The sequence below is a fragment of the Coregonus clupeaformis genome, chromosome 7 (assembly GCF_020615455.1).
Source record: "Coregonus clupeaformis isolate EN_2021a chromosome 7, ASM2061545v1, whole genome shotgun sequence".
Taxonomy (NCBI): domain Eukaryota; kingdom Metazoa; phylum Chordata; class Actinopteri; order Salmoniformes; family Salmonidae; genus Coregonus; species Coregonus clupeaformis.
The window spans coordinates 10,218,176-10,241,941 of NC_059198.1; the positions used below are offsets into that span (position 1 = coordinate 10,218,176).

Here is a 23,766-nt window from a genome sequence, read left to right on the forward strand (position 1 = left end):
CAATGGCCCATTAATGTCATTAACCCATAAACCCAGGTAGCTTAGTGGTTAAGAGCGTTGTGCCAGTAACCGAAAAGTCGCTGGTTCTAATCCCCGAGCCGACTAGGTGAAAAATCTGTCGATGTGCCCTTGAGCAAGGCACTTAACCCTAATTGCTCCTGTAAGTCGCTCTGGATAAGAGCGTCTGCTAAAAAATGACTAAAAAAATTATTAAACCCAGCAACCTCCTTTCCACCATCAGGAATGTTTAATTCACTCCCATCTATTCTCTCTCTCGCACAGTACTCAAACAACAATATACATTAGAGAAGTATTATTGGAGAGAGAGAAAGACAGAACATAGTGAAAGAAAGAAAGAAAGAGGTTGTCGTTATTGCACTAGCTGTGTGTTAACACTGGACAACTACGTGTATAACCATGTTATGCCAATAAAGACTCTTTTGAACCTGAATGAGAGAGGGAGGGAGAGAGGAAGAGAGAGAGGAAGAGAGAGAGAGAGAGAGAGAGAGAGAGAGAGAGGTGTAGGGGGGATTAAAGGAGACTGTACTACAGTGATGTGCTGCTGATCCAGTGTTCAACTGCTTTGGCAACACAGCAGTCATGCCAATAAGTCAATAAAGTTCACCTTTGAAATGAATTTGAAAAGAAGAACAGAGGGAGACGGGGGAGAGGAAGAGATAGCAGGAGAAAGGGTAGAGAGTGAAAAAGAGGGTTACTTTGTTATAGCTGACATACACATGGATGAAATCTAAAATTATATTTTAATGAAGTGGGACAGAGTAGAATAAAACAAAATGATGTAAAACATTGAAGAGATCCTTCCAAACCTTTATAGCTATAATAAAAAGTAGAGTGACCAGGACTTGACCCCAGTAGATATACTTGTTATATTATCTTCACATCAGGGTGCTTTCAACACCAGAATGGTAGGTTCATTTCCTGCAATGGGCCACATATAGCATACTGAATATGTGTTAACTTCAAGTCACTTTCCATGGTAACAGAATTACGCTGAGACTCAGATTTTTTCAAATGTATGCCAAACAAAAAACATTGATTTCAAAGTTTAACAAACTATACAACTCTATGCACAATGACTACTTTGAACAATTTACACAGTAAATAAATAAACATTTACTGGGAAAACTGTGCAGATGCATGTGGTACCCTTCCTGCAGGTTCATCCTGACATGACCCTCCAGCATGACAATGCCACCAGCCATACTGCTCATTCTGTGCGTGATATCCTGCAAGACAGGAATGTCAGTGTTCTGCCATGGCCAGCGAAGAGCCCGGACCTCAATCCCATTGAGCACGTCTGGGACCTGTTGGATCGGAGGGTGAGGGCTAGGGCCATTCCCCCCAGAAATGTCTGGGAACTTGCAGGTGCCTTGGTGAAGAGTGGGGTAACATCTCACAGCAAGAACTGGCAATTCTGGTGCAGTCCATGAGGAGGAGATGCACTGCAGTACTTAATGCAGCTGGTGGCCACACCAGATACTGACTGTTACTTTTGATTTTGAAACCCCCTTTGTTCAGGGACACATTATTCCATTTCTGTTAGTCACATGTCTGTGGAACTTGTTCAGTTTATGTCTCAGTTGTTGAATCTTGTTATGTTCATACAAATATTTACACGTTAAGATTGCTGAAAATAAACGCAGTTGACAGTGAGAGGACGTTTCTTTTTTTGCTGAGTTTATATATATTTATATATATATATATATATATATATATATATATACATACACATACATATAAATGCATATACATACATACATACATATATACATACATACATATATATATATATTTCCCTTTATTACTTTCCAACACCACCACCCCTCCCCTATTTGGAGTAAACTAGTGAGCAACAATACTTAGGCCTCTACTTCCAGCTTAAACATACTATATACATTTTATGGACACAGTCAATTTTACAATAATTCAATTTTGTTTGTTTTTACTCCTGAACTTCCTCTACCCTCAACCTCTCCGATCATTTTCATGATGTCCATCCGGTTTGCTTCTATATGCCATATCTTTCAAACTGTGCTCTTTCACAAAAGCTCTCAACCTATAACCTATATACAGTGGAGGAAAAAAGTATTTATTCAGCCACCAATTGTGCAAGTTCTCCCACTTAAAAAGATGAGAGAGGCCTGTAATTTTCATCATAGGTACGCAACAACTATGACAGACAAATTGAGAATTTTTCTTTCCAGAAAATCACATTGTAGGATTTTTTATGAATTTATTTGCAAATTATGGTGGAAAATAAGTATTTGGTCACCTACAAACAAGCAAGATTTCTGGCTCTCACAGACCTGTAACTTCTTCTTTAAGAGGCTCCTCTGTCCTCCACTCGTTACCTGTATTAATGGCACCTGTTCGAACTTGTTATCAGTATAAAAGGCACCTGTCCACAACCTCAAACAGTCACACTCCAAACTCCACTATGGCCAAGACCAAAGAGCTGTCAAAGGACACCAGAAACAAAATTGTAGACCTGCACCAGGCTGGGAAGACTGAATCTGCAATAGGTAAGCAGCTTGGTTTGAAGAAATCAACTGTGGGAGCAATTATTAGGAAATGGAAGACATACAAGACCACTGATAATCTCCCACGATCTGGGACTCCACGCAAGATCTCACCCCGTGGGGTCAAAATGATCACAAGAACGGTGAGCAAAAATCCCAGAACCACACGGGGGGACCTAGTGAATGACCTGCAGAGAGCTGGGACCAAAGTAACAAAGCCTACCATCAGTAACACACTACGCCGCCAGGGACTCAAATCCTGCAGTGCCAGACGTGTCCCCCTGCTTAAGCCAGTACATGTCCAGGCCTGTCTGAAGTTTGCTAGAGTGCATTTGGATGATCCAGGAGAGGATTGGGAGAATGTCATATGGTCAGATGAAACCAAAATCGTCGTGTTTGGAGGACAAAGAATGCTGAGTTGCATCCAAAGAACACCATACCTACTGTGAAGCATGGGGGTGGAAACATCATGCTTTGGGGCTGTTTTTCTGCAAAGGGACCAGGACGACTGATCCGTGTAAGGAAAGAATGAATGGGGCCATGTATCGTGAGATTTTGAGTGAAAACCTCCTTCCATCAGCAAGGGCATTGAAGATGAAACGTGGCTGGATCTTTCAGCATGACAATGATCCCAAACACACCGCCCGGGCAACGAAGGAGTGGCTTCGTAAGAAGCATTTCAAGGTCCTGGAGTGGCCTAGCCAGTCTCCAGATCTCAACCCCATAGAAAATCTTTGGGTCCCTGTGCAATTGGGCCCTGGACTTCCTGACGGGCCGACCCCAAGTGTTGAAGGTAGGCAACAACACCTCCACCACACTGATCCTCAACACGGGCTCCCCACAGGGGTGCGTGCTCAGCCCCCTCCTGTACTCCCTGTTCACCCACGACTGCGTTGCCACGCATATGTCCAACTCAATCATCAAGTTTGCTGACTACACAAAAGTGGTAGGCCTGATTACCAACAATGACGTGAAGCGACAGTCTACAGGGAGGAGGTGAGAGCCCTGGCAGAGTGGTGCCAGGAAAACAACCTCAACGTCAACAAAATGAAGGAGCTGATCATGGACTACAGAAGACAGCAGAGAGAGCACGCCTCCATCCACATCAACGGGGCTGCAATGGAGATGGTCAAAAGCTTCAAGTTACTCGGCGTGCACATCACTGACGACCTGAAATGGTCCCTTCAAACACAGTGTGGTGAAGGCGCAACAGTGCCTCTTCAACCTCAGGCTGAAGAAATTCGGCTTGGCCCCTAAGACCCTCACAAACTTCTACAGATGCACCATTGAGAGCATCTTGTTGGGCTGTATCACCGCCTGATACGGGAACTGTACCGCCTGCAACCGCAGGGCTCTCCAGAGGGTGGTGCGGTCAGCCCAACGCATCATTGGGGGCACACTGCCTGCCCTCCAGGACATCTGCAGCACCCGGTGTCACAGGAAAGACAAGAAGATCATCAAGGAACTCAGCCACCCGAGCCACGGCCTGTTCACCCCTCTACCGTCTAGAACTGGGATGGGCAACTGGTGGCCCGATTGTAGGCCCATGGACCAGTTTTCTTTGGGGGGGTTGGCAGTCTCAACTTACTGTTGAGAGTTAGAATAATATAATTTAAAAAATTGGGCTAATTGACTGCTGAAGCGCAATCACATTTTCTAAATTGCACCTTGTGTAGATTGGTAAGTTAGTCTAGCGGCCAGCTTTCTAAGGTAGTAGTAAGCATGGTCGAATTACCGAAGTGGCTTGTGGGTATGCAGAACGATGAGCCACTGCGGCCCCTCATGATGAGTTCTGTTTTTTTGTGGCCCCCACCCCCATCAAAATTGCCCATCCCTGATCTAGAAGGAGGAGACAGGAGAGGTGCATCAAAGCTGGGACAGAGAGACTAAGAAACAGCTTCTATCTCCAAGCCATCAGACTGTTACCACTAGCCGGCCTCCGCCCAGTACCCTACCCTGAACCTAAGTCATTAGCCAACTACCACCCGGTACTCTACCCTGCACCTTAGAGACTGCTGCCCTATGTACATAGTCATTGAACACTGGTCAGTTTAATAATGTTTACATACTGTTTTACCCACTTTATATGTATAAACTGTATTGTAGTCAAGGCTCATCCTATATAACTACTGCTGTACACACCTTTCCTATTCATATACTGTCCATACTGTCTATACCATCTTTTATATATATTTATATTCCGTAATCTGACATTTGGTAGTTCTGATATTTCTTAATTGTTATCTTTTGACTGTTTGGATTATGTGCGTATTGGTAGGTATTATTACTGCACTGTTGGAGCTAGAAACACAAGCATTTCGCTGCACCTGCGATAACATCTGCAAATCTATGTATGCCACCACATTTTTACAGACACACAGTTTTGTAGTTCTGTTTAAAACACCATCTGGTAAAGCTGTATTTTACAGTCCTATTTCAGTTTGCATTGATATGGTATTTATTTGTAATTGTGTTTTTTTCAGGATTTCTGTGTGTCAGCGATATCTGTGTTTCGTACCTACCGCCTCCGGAGGGTCCTTAAAAAGGTTGTTAGTTCCTTGAATAGTTGTGTTGTCTCATAGGAAATTGTTTAAGTTGAATGAACTACATTAATGGCTTACAAACAATGACTGAGTGAATTGTTATTGTAAAAAATGTATGGGGGAAAAAATGTATGCACTCACTAACTGTAAGTCGCTCTGGATAAGAGCGTCTGCTAAATGACTAAAATGTAAATGTAATGTAAATGAAAGTCCGTGTTGCCCAGCGACAGCCCCAAAACATCACTGCTCTAGACGAGATCTGCATGGAGGAATGGGCCAAAATACCAGCAACAGTGTGTGAAAACCTTGTGAAGACTTACAGAAAACGTTTGACCTGTGTCATTGCCAACAAAGGGTATATAACAAAGTATTGAGAAACTTTTGTTATTGACCAAATACTTATTTTCCACCATAATTTGCAAATAAATTCATAAAAAATCCTACAATGTGATTTTCTGGATTTTTTTTCCTCATTTTGTCTGTCATAGTTGACGTGTACCTATGATGAAAATTACAGGCCTCTCTCATCTTTTTAAGTGGGAGAACTTGCACAATTGGTGGCTGACTAAATACTGTACTTATTATGGACACAGTATGCTTTACATTAGTTATCTTGTTGTTATTAGTTGTTGTTAGTTGTTATTAGTCCCAACCTTCAGCTCCATTCAACACCACCCATCTATCTCTTAACACCATTCATATTGGATTTCTATTTGCCATTAATTTTTCAACTGTACTGTGATGTTTCACAAAAGTTCTCAACCCTTCTATTCTCATTGTTTCTACAGATTGTAAATTGAAAATAAACATCTTTGCTAAAATTATTATTATATTATTGATCGATTGACTATGACTTTTCAGATCACCCATTAGTATTATCTGCAGGGTAAGCTCCAGGTAAATATTGCAATCCTTCAGCCATTCCTGGGCCTGCGACCAAAAATAAGCTACAAATGGACAGTACCAAAACAAATGATCTAATGAGTCTCTTCGCAGCAAAATCTGTAGAGCTGGGAAGATTGTATCCCCCATATAAATAACATTATATTGGTAGCAAGAATTTTGTATAATCATTTAAATTGAAAAATTATAAGTTTTGAATCCGGCGTCATTTTGCGTATCAGTTCATAAAGCGACTTAAAGTTAGTACATATTCAGCATTCTGTATGTGGCCCAGTCTCAGCGTAATTCTGTCACCATGGAATTTCTGTCCCCTATCCTCCCGGCCGGCTCGGTCCTCCCCTCCTGCTCCGTGGCTTGACGACACAGAAGAGGGCTCCGGGCAGCCAAGCGGAAATGGAGGAAAACTAGACTCCCTGCGGACCTGTCATCTTTTCACTCCCTCCTCTCTACATTCTCTTCCTCTGTTTCCGCTGCTAAAGCCACTTTCTACCACTCAAAATTTCAATCCTCTGCCTCTAACCCTAGGAAGCTCTTTGCCACCTTCTCCTCCCTGCTGAATCCTCCTCCTCCTCCCCCTCCCTCCTCCCTCTCTGTGGATGACTTCGTCAACCATTTTGAAAAGAAGGTTGGCGACATCCGATCCTCATTTATTAAGTCAAATGACACCGCTGGTCCTGCTCACACTGCCCTACCCTATGCTTTGACTTCTTTCTCCCCTCTCTCTCCAGATGAAATCTTGCGACTTGTGACGGCCGGCCGCCCAACAACCTGCCCACTTGACCCTATCCCCTCCTCTCTTCTCCAGACCATTTCCGGAGACCTTCTCCCTTACCTCACCTCACTCATCAACTCATCCTTGACCGCTGGCCATGTCCCTTCCGTCTTCAAGAGAGCGAGAGTTGCACCCCTCCTCAAAAAACCTACACTCGATCCCTCCGATGTCAACAACTACAGACCAGTATCCCTTCTTTCTTTTCTCTCCAAAACTCTTGAGCGTGCCGTCTCTAGCCAACTCTCCTGCTATCTCTCTCAGAATGACCATCTTGATCCAAACCAGTCAGGTTTCAAGACTGGTCATTCAACTGAGACTGCTCTTCTCTGTGTCACGGAGGCTTTCCGCACTGCTAAAGCTAACTCTCTCTCCTCTGCTCTTATCCTTCTAGACCTATCCGCTACCTTTGATACTGTGAACCATCAGATCCTCCTCTCCACCCTCTCCGAGTTGGGCATCTCCGGCACTGCTCACTCTTGGATTGCGTCCTACCTGACAGGTCGCTCCTACCAGGTGACATGGCGAGAATCTGTCTCCGCACCACGTGCTCTCACCACTGGTGTCCCCCAGGGCTCAGTTCTAGGCCCTCTCCTATTCTCTCTATACACCAAGTCACTTGGCTCTGTCATATCCTCACATGGTCTCTCCTATCATTGCTACGCAGACGACACACAATTAATTTTCTCCTTTCCCCCTTCTGATAACCAGGTGGCGAATCGCATCTCTGCATGTCTGGCAGACATATCAGGGTGGATGTCGGATCACCACCTCAAGCTGAACCTCGGCAAGACGGAGCTGCTCTTCCTCCCGGGGAAGGACTGCCCGCTCCATGATCTCGCCATCACAGTTGACAACTCCATTGTGTCCTCCTCCCAGAGTGCAAGAACCTTGGCGTGACCCTGGACAACACCCTATCGTTCTCCGCTAACATCAAAGCGGTGACCCGATCCTGCAGGTTCATGCTCTACAACATTCGCAGAGTACGACCCTACCTTACACAGAAAGCGGCACAGGTCCTAATCCAGGCACTTGTCATCTCCCGTCTGGATTACTGCAACTCACTGTTGGCTGGGCTCCCTGCCTGTGCCATTAAACCCCTACAACTTATCCAGAACGCTGCAGCCCGTCTGGTGTTCGACCTTCCCAAGTTCTCTCATGTCACCCCGCTCCTCCGCACACCCCACTGGCTTCCAGTTGAGGCTCAAATCTACTACAATACCATGGTGCTTGCCTACGGTGCTGTGAGGGGAACGGCACCTCCTTACCTTCAGGCTCTGATCAGACCCTACACCCAAACGAGAGCACTACATTCATCCACCTCTGGCCTGCTGGCTCCACTACCTCTACGGAAGCACAGTTCCCACTCAACCCAGTCAAAGCTATTTGCTGCTCTGGCACCCCAATGGTGGAACAAGCTCCCCCACGACGCCAGGACAGCGGAGTCACTGACCACCTTCTGGAGACACTTGAAACCCTACCTCTTTAAGGAATACCTGGAATAGTATAAAGTAATCCTTCTAACCCCCAGCCCCCCCCCCCACCCCAATAAAATAGCCCACTGGCTATCATAAGTTGAATGCACCAATTTGTAAGTCGCTCTGGATAAGAGCGTCTGCTAAATTATGTAAATGTAAATGTAAATGATTAATGCATCTGCTAAACAACTATATTCCTATCATCACTATTATCAAAATGTGATATTATTAAAACCCTATACAACCCACCCTGCATCCATCCACTGGCTCTCATCCCTCCATCTCCCCCAATCCTCCTAACAGCGGCAGGCGGGCATAGAGCAGCACAGACGCTGGAGTGAGGCTGCACTTCCTCTCCCACACTGTGACTGCACACTGTCTCACCAGCTGTGGCACAGTACAGACAAGCCTCTGGCAGCCACCTCCACTATACCTCTCTCACACGCTTTCTCTCTCTCTGTCATTGAGCAGGAAGACAAGTTCACATTCAAACTGGGGTTGCGTCAACATGACAGTGAATTTAGGGATGCCAGGGAAAAATATAATGTACAGTCGTTTTTCAACAATGACAGCCACTTTGACATATTGACACTATCAACTCCCACAAGATGCTTGTATGCAGGAGCCATAGAAAATGGAATATCTACAATAGGCTAATCTGTCTCTCTTTGAGAATTAATTAAAAACGCTTCTGTATTTCAAGCCAAGCTTTTGATTCTCCATATGTATCCTTTTCTCCACCTCTCCCTCTATCCTCCATGCTCTTTATTTTCCTGCCTGATCTCTGCTCCCGTTTTCATGCTCTCTCTCTATCCCAGCTGAATAAAATACATCAATTTCCCAAAGATTCAAAAAATATCTGCAACAAATAGACATCATGAGCACATACAGTACAGTACACACACACACACACACGCACATACACACACCCTACAGACACACCCATACACACACACACACCCTACACACACGCACACCCTACAGACACACACCCTACACACACGCACAGACACACACACCCTATACACACGCACATACCCACACACCCTACACACACGCACATACCCACACACCCTACACACACGCACATACCCACACACCCTACAGACACGCACATACACCCTACACACACGCAAATATACACACACCCTACAGACACGCACAGACACACACGCCACCCTATGGTTACGCTATCCATTTCACGCTCAGCATCTTGATGTACTACTTGAAAGATACCGCAATAGACCTGAATAATACATTGATTTAAAACATTGGAGAGGAATCTCAGCTTGTTGTTCTCATATTGTGAGAAACTATCCAGACACCATCTGTAATTGAAATACAGACACTCTTGCCAGCAAAGATGCATGGAAGCCACAAACCCCCAATAAATAGCTGTGCCTGAGTCAGATACTGCCAGTAGCTCTACTTTATACATACTAATCTCAGCGTATCCACAAGACAACACTGACTCCCACCAAACCACGCTCCACTGCTGCTGCTGCTCACAGAGCACTCCTACAGAACCATGCCACTGGCCATTTACACAGTGAGATATCAAATGGAGTGATATTAGTTGGGCGGTGGGTCATCAGATGGGGCCAAAGCCCTTTAAGGTACGGAGGCACCTCTTATCCCTCATTATTCTAATAGCTAGCTACTAGCCATCTCTCAACACCGCCTGGCCTCCACGCACACTGAGATCATCGCTACAGTGGTGTTATGCTCATAGGCCCGTGTGTTCTCCACTCTCCCTCATCAACTCTTTGCTAATTTGCGTGTGTGAAGCCAAAACTCTAATATACACAGTTACTAACACAGACACAGACACACATTTAACCCTCCGTTAAATACAAAGCAATGAATCATTCACGACACAAATACTAAATTCCCCATCAAATGACCAAATCTCATTTAGCAAGAGGCCAGCCATCCATCCATGGCTTTTCACTTCAATTAGTTCAGCGTATTATCCTGAGAGTAATATATTCCCATACAATATTAAAAAAACACTTAATGTTTGTTTTATTTGTCTTGTCTGGCTGATTCAGTCAATATGTCCAGGGTCACTCCTCCTCAATCAGCCAGCAGAGGGAGGGAGAGAGGGAGAGAAGGGAGGGAGAGAAGCGAGGGAGGGAGGGAGGGAGGTGAGTTTGCAATAGGAATCAAATGAGACAAATGCTCATAACCTTGTGAGTGTACAGTACATTTGTCCTCCATCTATCTCTCCGCCCATCTTAATCTCTGTCCCTTTAGATCCATCTCTCTCTCTTCTCCGTCTCCAATCTCTCTACCTCCCATCTGCTCCTCTTCCAGCTCCTCACACTCTCACCAACCTCTCTCTCTCTCTCTCTCTCTCGCTCTCTCTCTGTCTCCATCCATCCCTCACTCTCTTCTTCTGGTTCCTCCACCAGACCCTCACACCTTTTTTCTACAATCTCTTCCATTACCATCTACCCATCCTTGTTTCAAATCCTCACACGTTCTCTCTGTGTCTCTCCATCTCTTAGGAACTTCTTCCACACCCTACCATTATCTTGTTCTCTTTGTCTATAACCATCTACAGTGAGCTACAAAAGTACTGGGGCGGTGACATTTGTTGTATTGTTTTGTCTCTGTACTCCAGCACTTTAGATTTGAAATTATACAATGACTATGAGGTTAAAGTGCAGACTGTCAGGTTTAATTTGAGGGTATTTTCATCCATATCAGGTGAACCGTTAAGAAATTACAGAACTTTTTGTACATAGTCCCCACATTTTAGAGGACCAAAAGTATTGGGACAAATTCACTTATATGTGTATTAAAGTAGTCAAAAGTTTAGTATTTGGTCCCATATTCATAGCACGCAATGACTACATCAAGCTTATGACTCTACAAATTTGTTGGATGCATTTGCTGTGTTTGTACATACTAATCTCAGCGTATCCACAAGCTCAGCTGGTAGAGCGCGGCGCTTGTAACGCCAGGGTAGTGGGTTCGATCCCCGGGACCACCCATACACAAAAATGTATGCACACATGACTGTAAGTCGCTTTGGATAAAAGCGTCTGCTAAATGGCATATTATTATTTGTTTTGGTTGTGTTTCAGATTATTTTGTGCCCAATAGAAATGAATGGTAAATAATGTATTGTGTAATTTTGGAGTCACTTTTATTGTAAATAAGAATATAATATGTTTCTAAACACATCTACATGAATGTGGATGCTACCATGATTAAGGATAATCCTGAATGAATTGTTAATAATGATAAGTGAGAAAGCTACAGAGGCATAAATATCATACCCCCCAAAAATGCTAACCTCCCCAGTTATTTTAAAGGTGAGAGGTTAGCATGTCTTGGGGGTATGACATTTGTGCTGGAGTACAGAGCCAAAACAACAACAAATGTGTCACTGTCCCAATACTTTTGGAGCTCACTGTATCTCTGTCCTACTTAAAACCCCTCTTTTTCTATCCATCTCTCTGTCCTCCTTCCAGACCCTCACTCACTCCCTCTCTGTCTGACTGCCAAAGTGCCCCTTCGTTCAGCATCCGCTGTTACCCTTCTCTTGCTATCTCTTTGCCAGGTTCTCCATTTCTCTCTTAATCACTCTCTCCGCAATGTTAATTCAAATTGGCTGGATTGGGAGGACAGCATTGCTCCAATAATGCCAAAAGCACTTACAAGAGCATAATCAATCTCTCGCTCTCTCTCCCTCCTTTATATTCTCCCCAAATACAGTGCTATGAAAAAGTATTTGCCCCCTTTCTAATTTTCTCTACTTTTGCATATTTGTGATACTGAATGTTATCAGATCTTCAACCAAAACCTAATATTAGATAAAGGGAACATAAGTGAACAAATAACACAACAATTACATATTTATTTCATAAACAAAGTTATGCAACACCCAATTCTCCTGTGTGACAAAGTAATTGCCCCCTTTCACTCAATAACTGGTTGTGCCACCTTTAGCTGCAATGACTCCAAACAAATGCTTCCTGTAGTTGTTGATCAGTCTCTCACGTCGCTGTGGAGGAATTTTGGCCCACTCTTCCATGCAGAACTGCTTTAACTCAGTGACGTGTGGGTTTTCAAGCATTAACTGCTCGTTTCAAGTCCTGCCACATCTCAATTGGGATTAGGTCTGGACTTTGACTAGGCCATTCCAAAACGTCCAATTTGTTGCTTTTTAGCAATTTTCATGTAGACTTGATTGTGTGTTTTGGATCATTGTCTTGCTGCATGACCCAGCTGCGCTTCAGCTTCAGCTCACAGACGGATGGTCTGACATTCTCCTGTAGAATTCTTTGATACAGAGCAGAATTCATGGTTCCTTCTATTAAGGCAAGTCGTCCAGGTCCTGAGGCAGCAAAGCATCCCCAAACCATCACACCACCACCACCATGCTTGACCTTTGGTATGATGTTCTTACTGTGGAATGCAGAGTTTGGTTTTCGCCAGGCATTACTGGAACCATGTCGTCCAAAAAGTTATACTTTTGAATGATCTGTCCATAGAACATTCTTCCAAGAGTCTTGATGATCATCCAGGTGCTTTATGGCAAACTTGAGTCAACTTTTTGGACGAGATGGGTCCCATTATGCCTGGCAAAAACCAAACACTGCATTCCACAGTAAGAACATCATACCAAAGGTCAAGCATGGTGGTGGTGGTGTGATGGTTTGGGGATGCTTTGCTGCCTCAGGACCTGGACGACTTGCCTTAATAGAAGGAACCATGAATTCTGCTCTGTATCAGAGAATTCTACAGGAGAATGTCAGACCATCCGTCTGTGAGCTGAAGCTGAAGCGCAGCTGGGTCATGCAGCAAGACAATGATCCAAAACACACAATCAAGTCTACATGAAAATTGCTAAAAAGCAACATATTGGACGTTTTGGAATGGCCTAGTCAAAGTCCAGACCTAATCCCAATTGAGATGTTGTGGCAGGACTTGAAACGAGCAGTTCATGCTTGAAAACCCACACATCACTGAGTTAAAGCAGTTCTGCATGGAAGAGTGGGCCAAAATTCCTCCACAGCGACGTGAGAGACTGATCAACAACTACAGGAAGCATTTGGTTGGAGTCATTGCAGCTAAAGGTGGCACAACCAGTTATTGAGTGTAAGGGGGCAATTACTTTTTCACACAGGGGTATTGGGTGTTGCATAACTTTGTTTATGAAATAAATGAAATAAATATGTAATTGTTGTGTTATTTGTTCACTTATGTTCCCTTTGTCTAATATTAGGTTTTGGTTGAAGATCTGATAAAATTCAGTATCACAAATATGCAAAAGTAGAGAAAATTAGAAAGGGGGCAAATACTTTTTCATAGCACAGTACATTTGGAGCAGAACTCTCCCTCTCTCTCTCCTCCAACTATGTTGTTACTGACTCAATCTGAACTCTTTCGATTTCATACTTTTTCATCTGTTTCTCACTCCATCTCTCCATTCCACCCAATTGTGTGAGCAATTCTTTCTCCAACTACCCTCTACTTACTCTTTCCGTTTAATGTTTGCCCCACTTAATTCTCCATCCATCCTTCTGTCTATTCATTTACACACATCCTCCTCTCTCTTTCAGAGCAACAGTTCTCACAGCTGCTGCTCTCTGCCTCATGACTCCATTTCCCCAAAATGCCTCCTCTGCTCCCACTCCTCACCTCAAACCCATACATCTAATCTCGCCCTTTCTCTCTCTCTCCCTTTCACTCTCTCTCTCTCTGATCTGTACACCTCTCAACTCGCATCAGCTACACTGTCAGGTCGGGAGAGAAAGGTAGAGAAAGCGAGAGATAGGAAAAGAGAGAGAGAGGCTGAGAGAGGGAGAGATATACTTCCAATTCATAGAGACAGGCTGCGTTTCCGTGGTAACGTGGTTTCCATCGTAACAGTCTTGCTAAAGATGCCATTAGTGCGAACAAAAAAATCCACTTGTCGCAATGATGCAGTTGTACGCGTACAGCTTGCAGGCACACACAAACACACACACACACTCTCACCCACACAACAGAGACACACACCCACCGCCTAACACACATGCACACACACACACACCGTCTAACCCACATACACACTCACATCTCACACACCTGAGGTCAATTCCAGTGCCATCCTCATTCCTATGAGATCTACTGCATCTCGTTGCAGCCAGTGAGCAGGATAAGTCGGGGGAAATGGATCGTCTTGAACCTGTATGGCAGCATCCAAACTGTCTTTGTTCATGGCCTTTGTTCTGTATTCAGAGCTGTAAAAGTCTCAGTGCCACAGACAGAGCAGCATGCTCTGATCCTGTACCATGGCTCAGGGCTCTACAGCCACTGTGATTTTATTACACTATCTTTGACTGTTAGACAGTAAGGTGTTCAAAGACTGCCTTCAACCACAGTATGCTAGAATGGCCAAACTGATCTTCAACTAACACTGCAGTCTGTCATCAAGCTATCTAAAAGGACATCATCACATCCACAGGTGGAGGTATGGAAAAAACTAGAAGGAAAGAAGTGAGAGAGGGATGAGAATAGAGAGAGAGAAACGTGGAGGAGGGAGGAGGTCTGTTCTGTTGTCATTTAGAAAAACGTTGTGTCATGTCTTTCTCGTTTTGTTCTTGTTTTGGTACACAGCGTTCTGTTCCTTGAGGTACATTTACATTCTGTATTGTTTAAAAGCGCCCCTTAGCGCCTCATGCCAATAAAGTCTACTAAGCCTGTTTGACTGACTTTACAATTGCAAATGCAAATCTCTCCATGCCAATGAGGCATCTCTCCCTTAAACAACTCAGACAACATGAGAAGACCAATACAATGCATCTGTGGTGTGTGTGTGTAGTGTATGAACTACATAATATACAGAATATGAATATATGCAATATGTATACACCTGACTATAAGGGTTATTATTGTTGAGTATTTATGTATTTGTGATATATTCACACACACACACACAAACACAAACACAAACACACACACACACACACACACACACACACACAGACACAACAGATGCATCATATTGGTCTTCTCATGTCTGAGACAGTCAGTCTGTGTGTACATACACCTGTCTGTATGTTTATTGGTGTTTGTGTGTATGTGTGTGAGCGCTGGGCAGGGCAGGATGCTCTGTATGGAGACAGTTGTGGGTTCTGGTTATTTGCAGACAGGAGTGAGGAAGGTGTTTGCTCTAATTGAGGAGAACAGGGGAGGGGCACCATTTACATTCATCACAGGAGCTTGCTTTGTCTCAACTCAGAGAACAGGAGAGAAGAGGGGGGAGTGAATGGAGAGATCTTTCTGTATGGGTGAGCTTTCACTGTTTTTCAGAAACCTCATAACGAAACTATGGCAACTAATTGTGTTTGGTCGGTCTAGTTGGGTGTGGGCCAGAGGCAGGGCTTTTGTCCCACCTGGTGTATGGCTGCTTTTTAGTCACTAACATGTACGTGTGTGTGTGTGTGTGTGTGTGTGTGTGTGTCTGTGTGTGTGTGTCTGTGTGTGTGTGTGTGTGTGTGTGTGTGTGTGTGTGTGTGTGTGTGTGTGTGTGTGTGTGTGTGTGTGTGTGTGTGTGTGTGTGTGTGTGTGTGTGTGTGTGCGTGTGTGTGTGTCAAGTGTGAGGGAAAATGTGTTATATGGGTTTTGGTGTTTCAGAGCATTACTGTGTATGTGCGTTTTGTTTCTTAGTGTGTGCACGTGTGTGTCTCGCAGTGTGAAGCTTTTCCAGGGGCCATCTTGGCACAGCGCTGCTGGGTAATTGACTGAGCCCATCTTGTGGTCTTCACTCATGTCTTCCGTCTTTCACACCCCTTCCTCCGTCTTCCTCCATTGACAGAGAGCCTGTGATCTTTGTTGGACACAGGAGGCCGAGGGGGAGGCAGGACGGAGCGAGGAGAGGAGGTGAGAAAAGGAGCAAAAGGAGGGAGGGAAAACGGGAAAGAGAAGTGCAAGGCAAGTGAGAAAGAGAGAGGGTGTGGAAGCAAAAAAAGGAGGGATAAAAATGAACACCCCGAGAAACTGAATGGGTGGATAACGTGTTGATAGTACGGAGAGAGGGAATGAAAACAGAGAGTAGTGAGGGAGAACACTCAGAGGAGAGAGGAGAGCAAAGGATGACCAGGGCTGGTCAGAGGGTGGACATGGAGCAACATGGCCCTGATCCCCTAATGGCAAGGGCAGCGAGCCAGTGATAACACTGGGGCTCTGTGTGCTCCAGAATCACTGAGTCATTCCACAGCCTATGAATAGATAGTGCCCATTGCCCGGCCTGACCGGCCACTTCAGACAGGGCAGAGGCTTTGGGAGAGAAGGGTAATAAGGGTCCCAGCACGGGGCCGGCGCTCTGTCCAGAGGGAGGGGTGTGAGGACGGGGGGATGGGGGGATGGAGGGATGGGGGGACGGGGGGACGGGGGGACGGGGAGGCCAACACCTGGGCATCTGGAGGATATCGGTCTGCCCCCGTGAGCTGCCAGGGTCCAGGCCGAGGCACTGCCATTACCATCCATAATGAGATAGAGAGAGAGGAGATGGAGACAATGAAAGGAGATGTGGGAGCGATGGGAATTAGGGGGAGGAGGATAGGAAGATATGAGAGAGAGAGAGAGAGAGAGAGAGAGAGAGAGAGAGAGAGAGAGAGAGAGAGAGAGAGAGAGAGAGCGAGAGAGAGGAGGAGCGAGAGAGAGATAGACAGACAAAAAAGGTAGAGAAAAGTTGCAGTTAAGTTTTTAAATGGTCCACATTCCAAATGGGCAGAGAGTCAGACTGGGGAAATAGGACACGTATATTTAGGGCTCTCTCTCCTCCTCACTCTCTCCCTTGCTCACACTCTCTCTCTCTCTCAAAAGGGGAACACACACACTGAACTGTCACATTTCTAAACCAGGACAAAAATAAAGGGGTACTAGGAGACAGGGAGGAAGAAAAATAGGGTGAGAAACAATGCCAAAAAAGAAGGAGAGCAGACAAAAACGAGATCAAAAGATGGGCTAAATGGAGTGTTCCAGTGTGGTCCTTCCCTCCACACCACGTCATGAACCAGAACCACAGCAACAGCACCTAATCACTCAGAGCCATGCCGCCAACAGAGAGCCAGCCGGACAGAGAAGCGCTTTATTTTAATTCCCTTATCGTTTACAAATGCTTCTAATTGCGGCAGTGTTTTAGGGAGACATGGCTCTGTGGTGCAGAACAGCACATTACTATAATAGAATGCAGGGCCTCGCTGATTAGTACAACAAAAGGTGCTATTGTAAGCCATAATTGAGAATATAAATGGATGCAGAAAGACCAAGAAAGCCCCCGGTAAAGAAAGGGGGAGGGGGAGTGTTCCTCACGGGGAAACATGGTATTGCTGCTTTGTGCTCACATCATTGCCATAAAACGCCAACGGGTATGGTGCCCTAGGGAAGCAAGTGCCACTCCTTATACCCATCCCTCACAGGAAGAAGGACATTGGCTTCCAAAAACAAGGCCTGGGCATAATTGGTGACAGTGAATTCACTGCTGTACTGTGATTAAATGCTTCAACTAGCTCGCTCCACTCATCCCCCCACAACAATTAGGCCTGGACACATTTCAGCGCCACCATTTAGCCAATTTCCTCTAAACAACACACACACACATACACACACAAAGACACACATAAACGCATGCATGCACACACACAAACATAAACACACACACACACACACACACAAGCACAAACATAAACAAACACACACACACACAAATTCACACAGTAAGCACCGTAACGTAAACACTGGAAATAAAAATACCCTTAATGCAGCCAGGCAGGAACAGGAAGTAATTGGTCACCTCGGTCACACCTTGACAGGCTAAATAAATAAGGTTTGTTTTGTTCCTCATGGTAGAGCTAGCGGTTAGCATTACACACGGCTCTCACTGTTACAAAACAACAGAGGGAGGGAGGGAGGGAGGGAGGGAGGGAGGGAGGGGGCTATTTCCAATCAAATCAAAGTTTATTGGTCACGGATACAGGTGTAAACAGTACAGTGAAATGTTTACTTGATAACTCTCCTCAACAATACAATATCAATATCATTTAAGAATCGAATGCCCAATACAAAGTCCAAAATTACAAGTAGTAATAAAAAGTAGAAGGAAAAAAAGCTATCAAAAGTAGTTATCAGACGTATGTACACAATTTAATATACAGTAGGATTTATAAAACGTGTTATGCCAAATTATGATGGCTGTTATATACAAGTAGTAAAGTGAGAAGTGACTAAATTTAATAATTTAATATGCCATTTAGCAGACGCTTTTATCCAAAGCGACTTACAGTCATGCGTACATACATTTTTGTGTATGGGTGGTCCCGGGGATCGAACCCACTACCTTGGCGTTACAAGCGCCGTGCTCTACCAGCCGTAGCTCTACCAGCCGTAGCTCTACCAGCCGTAGCTCTACCAGCCGTAGCTCTACCAGCCGTAGCTCTACCAGCTCTACCAGCTGAGCTACAGAGGACCACTAGTTATAGCAGCTTAAGTAAATAGTAATAATAAATAGTAACAGCAGCGGTGACCGTGATGTGTGTTAGCGTGTGTGTGTGCGTGTGTGTGTGTGTGTGGAGAGAATCAATGCAAAGGGTCTCTTAAGGTGCAGGCAGGTAGACAGCTAGGGTTTAGCTGTGCAATGGCCTGGTGGTAGAAGCTGTCTCAATGGCATGGTGGTAGAAGCTGTCTCAATGGCCTGGTGGTAGAAGCTGTCTCAATGGCCTGGTGGTAGAAGCTGTCTCAATGGCCTGGTGGTAGAAGCTGTCTCAATGGCCTGGTGGTAGAAGCTGTCTCAATGGCCTGGTGGTAGAAGCTGTCTCAATGGTGAGAATCTAAAGCGCTTTTGGAATCCACAGGGAAAATGTGCATCGCAACTGTGGTTCATTAATGTTCTTATTTCCCATTGTCTATACAACAATGCAGTGCAATCAAATATTTATGGTGTCACGCACGTCTTCTGTTGTTTGATTGTGCTGATAAAAAATGTGTAGAGACCGTGATTCATATTGGATTAGATTCCTCGGCGGTCATTGGGTTACTTTTTCTGTTTGCATTTATTGCTGGGGTTCTGATATTTAAATCCCAGCACCACCGTAGGTGAGGATGCGATCTCTTCCATATTGAAGACTGGGCTGGCTGGCTGGGGTAGTGTAGATGACCTGCTGTTCATCCAGTGGGATGCCCTGAGGTGATAACCTACATCACCAGCTATTTGTCAGGCTATCAAGTTAACCTTGAAGACGTGTCAAGTAGCACAGCTAGAAATATCTTCACAAGACTTGATATCATTTTTGCTAAGCTTTTGATCTAAACAATATTTTACCCATTGTGCTAGTTTGAGAGGCTAATGATGATCACTAAAGACAGTGTTTGGCATGTAAGCTAGATACTGTAGCAATATACAGTACCAGCAACTCTAGTCCCTCGAATAACTATCTATCCCAAACTGCTTCAATCTGCATACTTCCATCTCTCTTTCCTTCTCTCCTTCCATCTCTCTTTCCTTCTTTCCTTCTCTCCTTCCATCTCTTTTTCCTTCTCTCCTTCCATCTCTCTTTCCTTCTCTCCTTCCATCTCTCTTTCCTTCTCTCCTTCCATCTCTCTTTCCTTCTCTCTTTCCATCTCTCTTTCCTTCTCGCCTTCCATCTCTCTCTCCTTCTGTCATACAGTAATGCACTTGCTCCTCCCTCACTTATCTCTCTCTTCCATCTTATTCGTTGATACAGATGTGAGTACAGCTTCCCACTATCCATCTTTCTCTTCTCTCCGCCTTAACCATCTTTTCCCACGTTCCTGGGTGACACTGTCGGAGACCCACCAGCTGTCGCACCTTCCCTCGGTCTGAGACCCACCAGCATTTGGTCCATCCATCTATCCATCACCCATCACTTGGTTTCAATTTCACACAAAAAAAATATATAGATATATATACTGTGTATTTCACAACAGCACACCAAAATCCACTGTAAACACTACTCTGTGCACTATTTCAGCACCATTCCTGTTTTCAATTCCAGACATCAGCTATGAAAATATCTTATTCCCCCTCAGCTCTCTGTCTCACTTATGATCCTACTGTATAGGTAAGCAAATGGTTGACTTGCCAACTGCATTAGCGGCATTTGGCCTTGTATGAAAGAGAGAGAGAAAAAGAGAGAGAGAAAGACAGACACACCCTCTTTTACGTTTCCCATACCCCCATCTCGGTCTGTCCATTCTCCTAGGCTTACTATACTGAACAAAAATATAAATGCAACATGTAAAGTGTTGGTCCAATGTTTCATTAGCTGAAATAAAATATCCCAGAAATATTCCATACGCACATTGGCATGCTGACTACAGGAATGTCACCAGAGCTGTTGCCAGATAATTTAATGCTCATTTCTGTACCATAAGCGTTGTTTTAGAGAATTTGGCAGTACGTCCAACCGGCCTCACAACCGCAGACCACGTGTAACCACGTCAGCCCAGGACCTCCACATCCGGCTTCTTCACCTGCAGGATCATCTGAGACCAGCCACCTGGTCAGCTGATGAAACTGAGGAGTATTTCTGTCTGCAATAAAGCCATTTTATGGGGAAAAACTCATTCTGATTGGCTGGGCCTGGCTCCCCAGTGGGTGGGCCTATGCCCAGTCATGAGAAATCCATAGATGAGGTCCTAAGTTATTTATTTCAATTGACTGATTTCCTTCTATGAACTGTAACTCAGTAAAATCATTGAAATTGTTGCATGTTGTGTTTATATTTTTGTTCAGTATAGTTCCCCAAGCCTTACACCACATTTTCTCAAGCTCTCTGCTTCAACCTTTTATTTGACCTCCTTCACTCTATCTCTCTCTACCTTTTCTCTTCCCAGCTACGGGGCCTCTCCTTGCTCCTTCACGCCTCCAGTCTGTGTTGCTGTCTCATTCTGTCTGCTACGTTTCCAGCAGCTAGCTTCTTTATCTCTGTCCTCTCCACTCACCTGCTGTCCATCTTTCCCCCAAGATGACCTCTCAGGAGGAGAGGTTGTTCTTTCACCATCCCTCTCCTTCTCCCTCTCCTTCTCCCTCTCATTCTCCCTCTCCTTCTCCCACTCTTATTCTACCATATTCTCAACCAACATTGTTTCAGCCCATTAAACAACAGACACAAATCTGTTTGGAGACGGAGACTTGCATGGCCTTGGATGTGGCTCCATTTCTCTCTCCTGGGCCCCGTGTTGGCTTCTGGCCTGGGAAATCCATTTAGCCGCAGCGGCACAAGCCTGTGTTCCTGGCGCATGGAGGGCACCTGTACTTAATGAATTATACCTTCAGTCTGCATGTATACTCCATCCGCCTCTTTATAAGCAATAAAATACATAATGTTTACACGTATAAGACGGGCGGGTGGTGTATCATAAATATTTATATGTGTGTAGGATATACTATGGGGTCAGTGACACGTATGTATGGCCGTGGCACAAGGGGCAGGGCCAGTGGATGTTGTACGTGTCAATAGAGATGTGTGAGGTAAATGTGATTTGACTGTCCAATGCCATCTATCCTCCATGGTGTAATGAGTGGGGATAGAGGGGGATGAATGGCTGGCTGGTGGCCCTAGTGTGTCATAGCGGGTCATGTTTACTGGTGGACCCTGTTGACGCAGGGTCAAACGTGGAAGGGTGAGCAGAGATCATGTTTTATCCCCAATGGAACCCGTTGTGCTGTAAGCACATGACGTCAGTTGGAATGCCCAGCGGACGACCTCATTCCGGGCTGCGTTTTTTTGGTTTCTGGGAGCCCATTTTGTACAGCTGTATTTGTTCAGGTTGAATAAAAGTTGATTATGCTGCAGAAAGAATAGTCCAGTCCAGCAGCACAGTCCAAACGCGGATTCCAGCCGGCTAAGATAAAGCAGGAGCAGATTGCTTCATCCCATTAGACATGGCTAAAGTGAATAGAACGAAAAGGGGTGGGTGAGAAATGTCATGGGGATGAGCCTTAGAGGGATCTAGTGGAACTCTGTCATGCCGAGGTAACACTCTCTGTCTGGTGACAGTACAGCTCTCTCTCTCTCTCTCTCTCTCTCTCTCTCTCTCTCTCTCTCTCTCTCTCTCTCTCTCTCTCTCTCTCTCTCTCTCTCTCTCTCTCTCTCTCTCTCTCTCTCTCTCTCTCTCTCTCTCTCTCTCTCTCTCTCTCTCTCTCTCTCTCTCTCTCTCTCTCTCTCTCTCTCTCTCTCTCTCTCTCTCTCTCTCTCTCTCTCTCTCTCTCTCTCTCTCTCTCTCTCTCTCTCTCTCTCTCTCTGTGTATGTCTTTTCTCCCCATCTTCCTGTTCCCTCCTATCGCACCACGCTGATCCTGTCTCCAACTTCCCCACTCTTCAAAGGAAGCAACCACTCCTGCTCTCTGTCAAACCTCTGCATCTGTTTTCCCATGAATGAACCAGCATTGATCTGATAGTGGTAACGATGAGAGCCCTTTTGTTGCACCAAAAAAGCCAAAGCCGCTTCATTTGTGAAGAGATCATTGTTTAAGACAACAATGAAATACAGAGGTTCAAGTCAAACAGATAAAAACATCGCTATTTTTTTTCTTCTCTATCACTCTCTCTCACACACACAGTACACACACACTGTACCTTGGCAGCCATGATCATGGAGGAGCCGCCGCGGACCCCCAGGATGGGGATGTGTGTCTGTGCGGAGATGAAGTCCAGGATCTGGGCTATGGCCTCCTGATCTGTATCGTCCCCGAACACCACGCCCTGCAGCCAGTGCTCTGTCATCAGGTCACAGATGCTCTTGATGATGCTCTTAGGGTCCGTCTCATTCATGGTGAGCACCTCCACGTTGGGCGCCAGCGGCATGTGCAGGAAGTCGTCCTTCTCCCTGGCGCCCGCCAACGCCACCTCGCTAGAGTTGCCCACCAGCACCACAGCGATGCTGAGGCCCTGCACCAGCTTGGGCAGCACCTGGTGGTGGGGGGGCTGGGCCATGGGGATGTAGTGGGCCACGCCCCCACCCTTGTCTCTGCGAGAGTGACAGGCGGGGGGCAGGTGGAACATGCACAGCAGGAGGCCCAGGAGGGACAGGGACAGGGAGGAGAGGGCCGCACGGCGCCGGGGAGGACGTCTCACCTCCTGGGGGGGCAGGGGTGTGGGGGACGCTCGCCTTTCCTGAGGGTGGGAGGGGCTGAGGCAGCCGCAGACAGGCATAATGGAGGAGAGGGAATGTAATACCTGGGGGGAGGGAGGAGAGAGAGAGAGAGAGAGAGAGAGAGAGAGAGAGCGAGAGAGAGCGAGAGAGAAAGCGAGAGGTTAATGTGGCCCATACACATTGATTGACTTAAGTGGATTGACAAGAGCCTATAACATGAATCAGTGTATATCACTAACCACGTTTCCATCTACAGTTTTTATATGAGTAAAGTCATACCGTATAAAAAAAAATCACTACAGCTGTGATAGAAACAGGAAGTTTCGGTACAATTTTATAAATGCATTGGTAAAAGTAATTATGTGAGAAATGGTGGTGGAAATGCCTTTATGTGCAAATATTGATATAATAATCAT

The 23,766-nt window shown here is 45.3% G+C and overlaps 1 protein-coding gene across 2 annotated transcripts in view; it reads right to left on the reverse strand.

Moving 5' to 3' along the window:
• The window catches only part of LOC121568999 (glutamate receptor ionotropic, NMDA 2B-like), a 53,953-nt gene extending 30,529 nt beyond the window's left edge, over positions 1-23,424 (reverse strand). For both annotated transcript variants that reach the window (XM_045221149.1, XM_045221148.1), the window contains exon 1: positions 22,834-23,424. In XM_045221149.1, coding sequence (XP_045077084.1) covers positions 22,834-23,409 — 576 coding nt within the window. In that variant the 5' untranslated portion in view covers positions 23,410-23,424. The remainder of the gene's footprint in view (positions 1-22,833) is intronic.
• Positions 23,425-23,766: the final 342 nt, after the last annotated feature.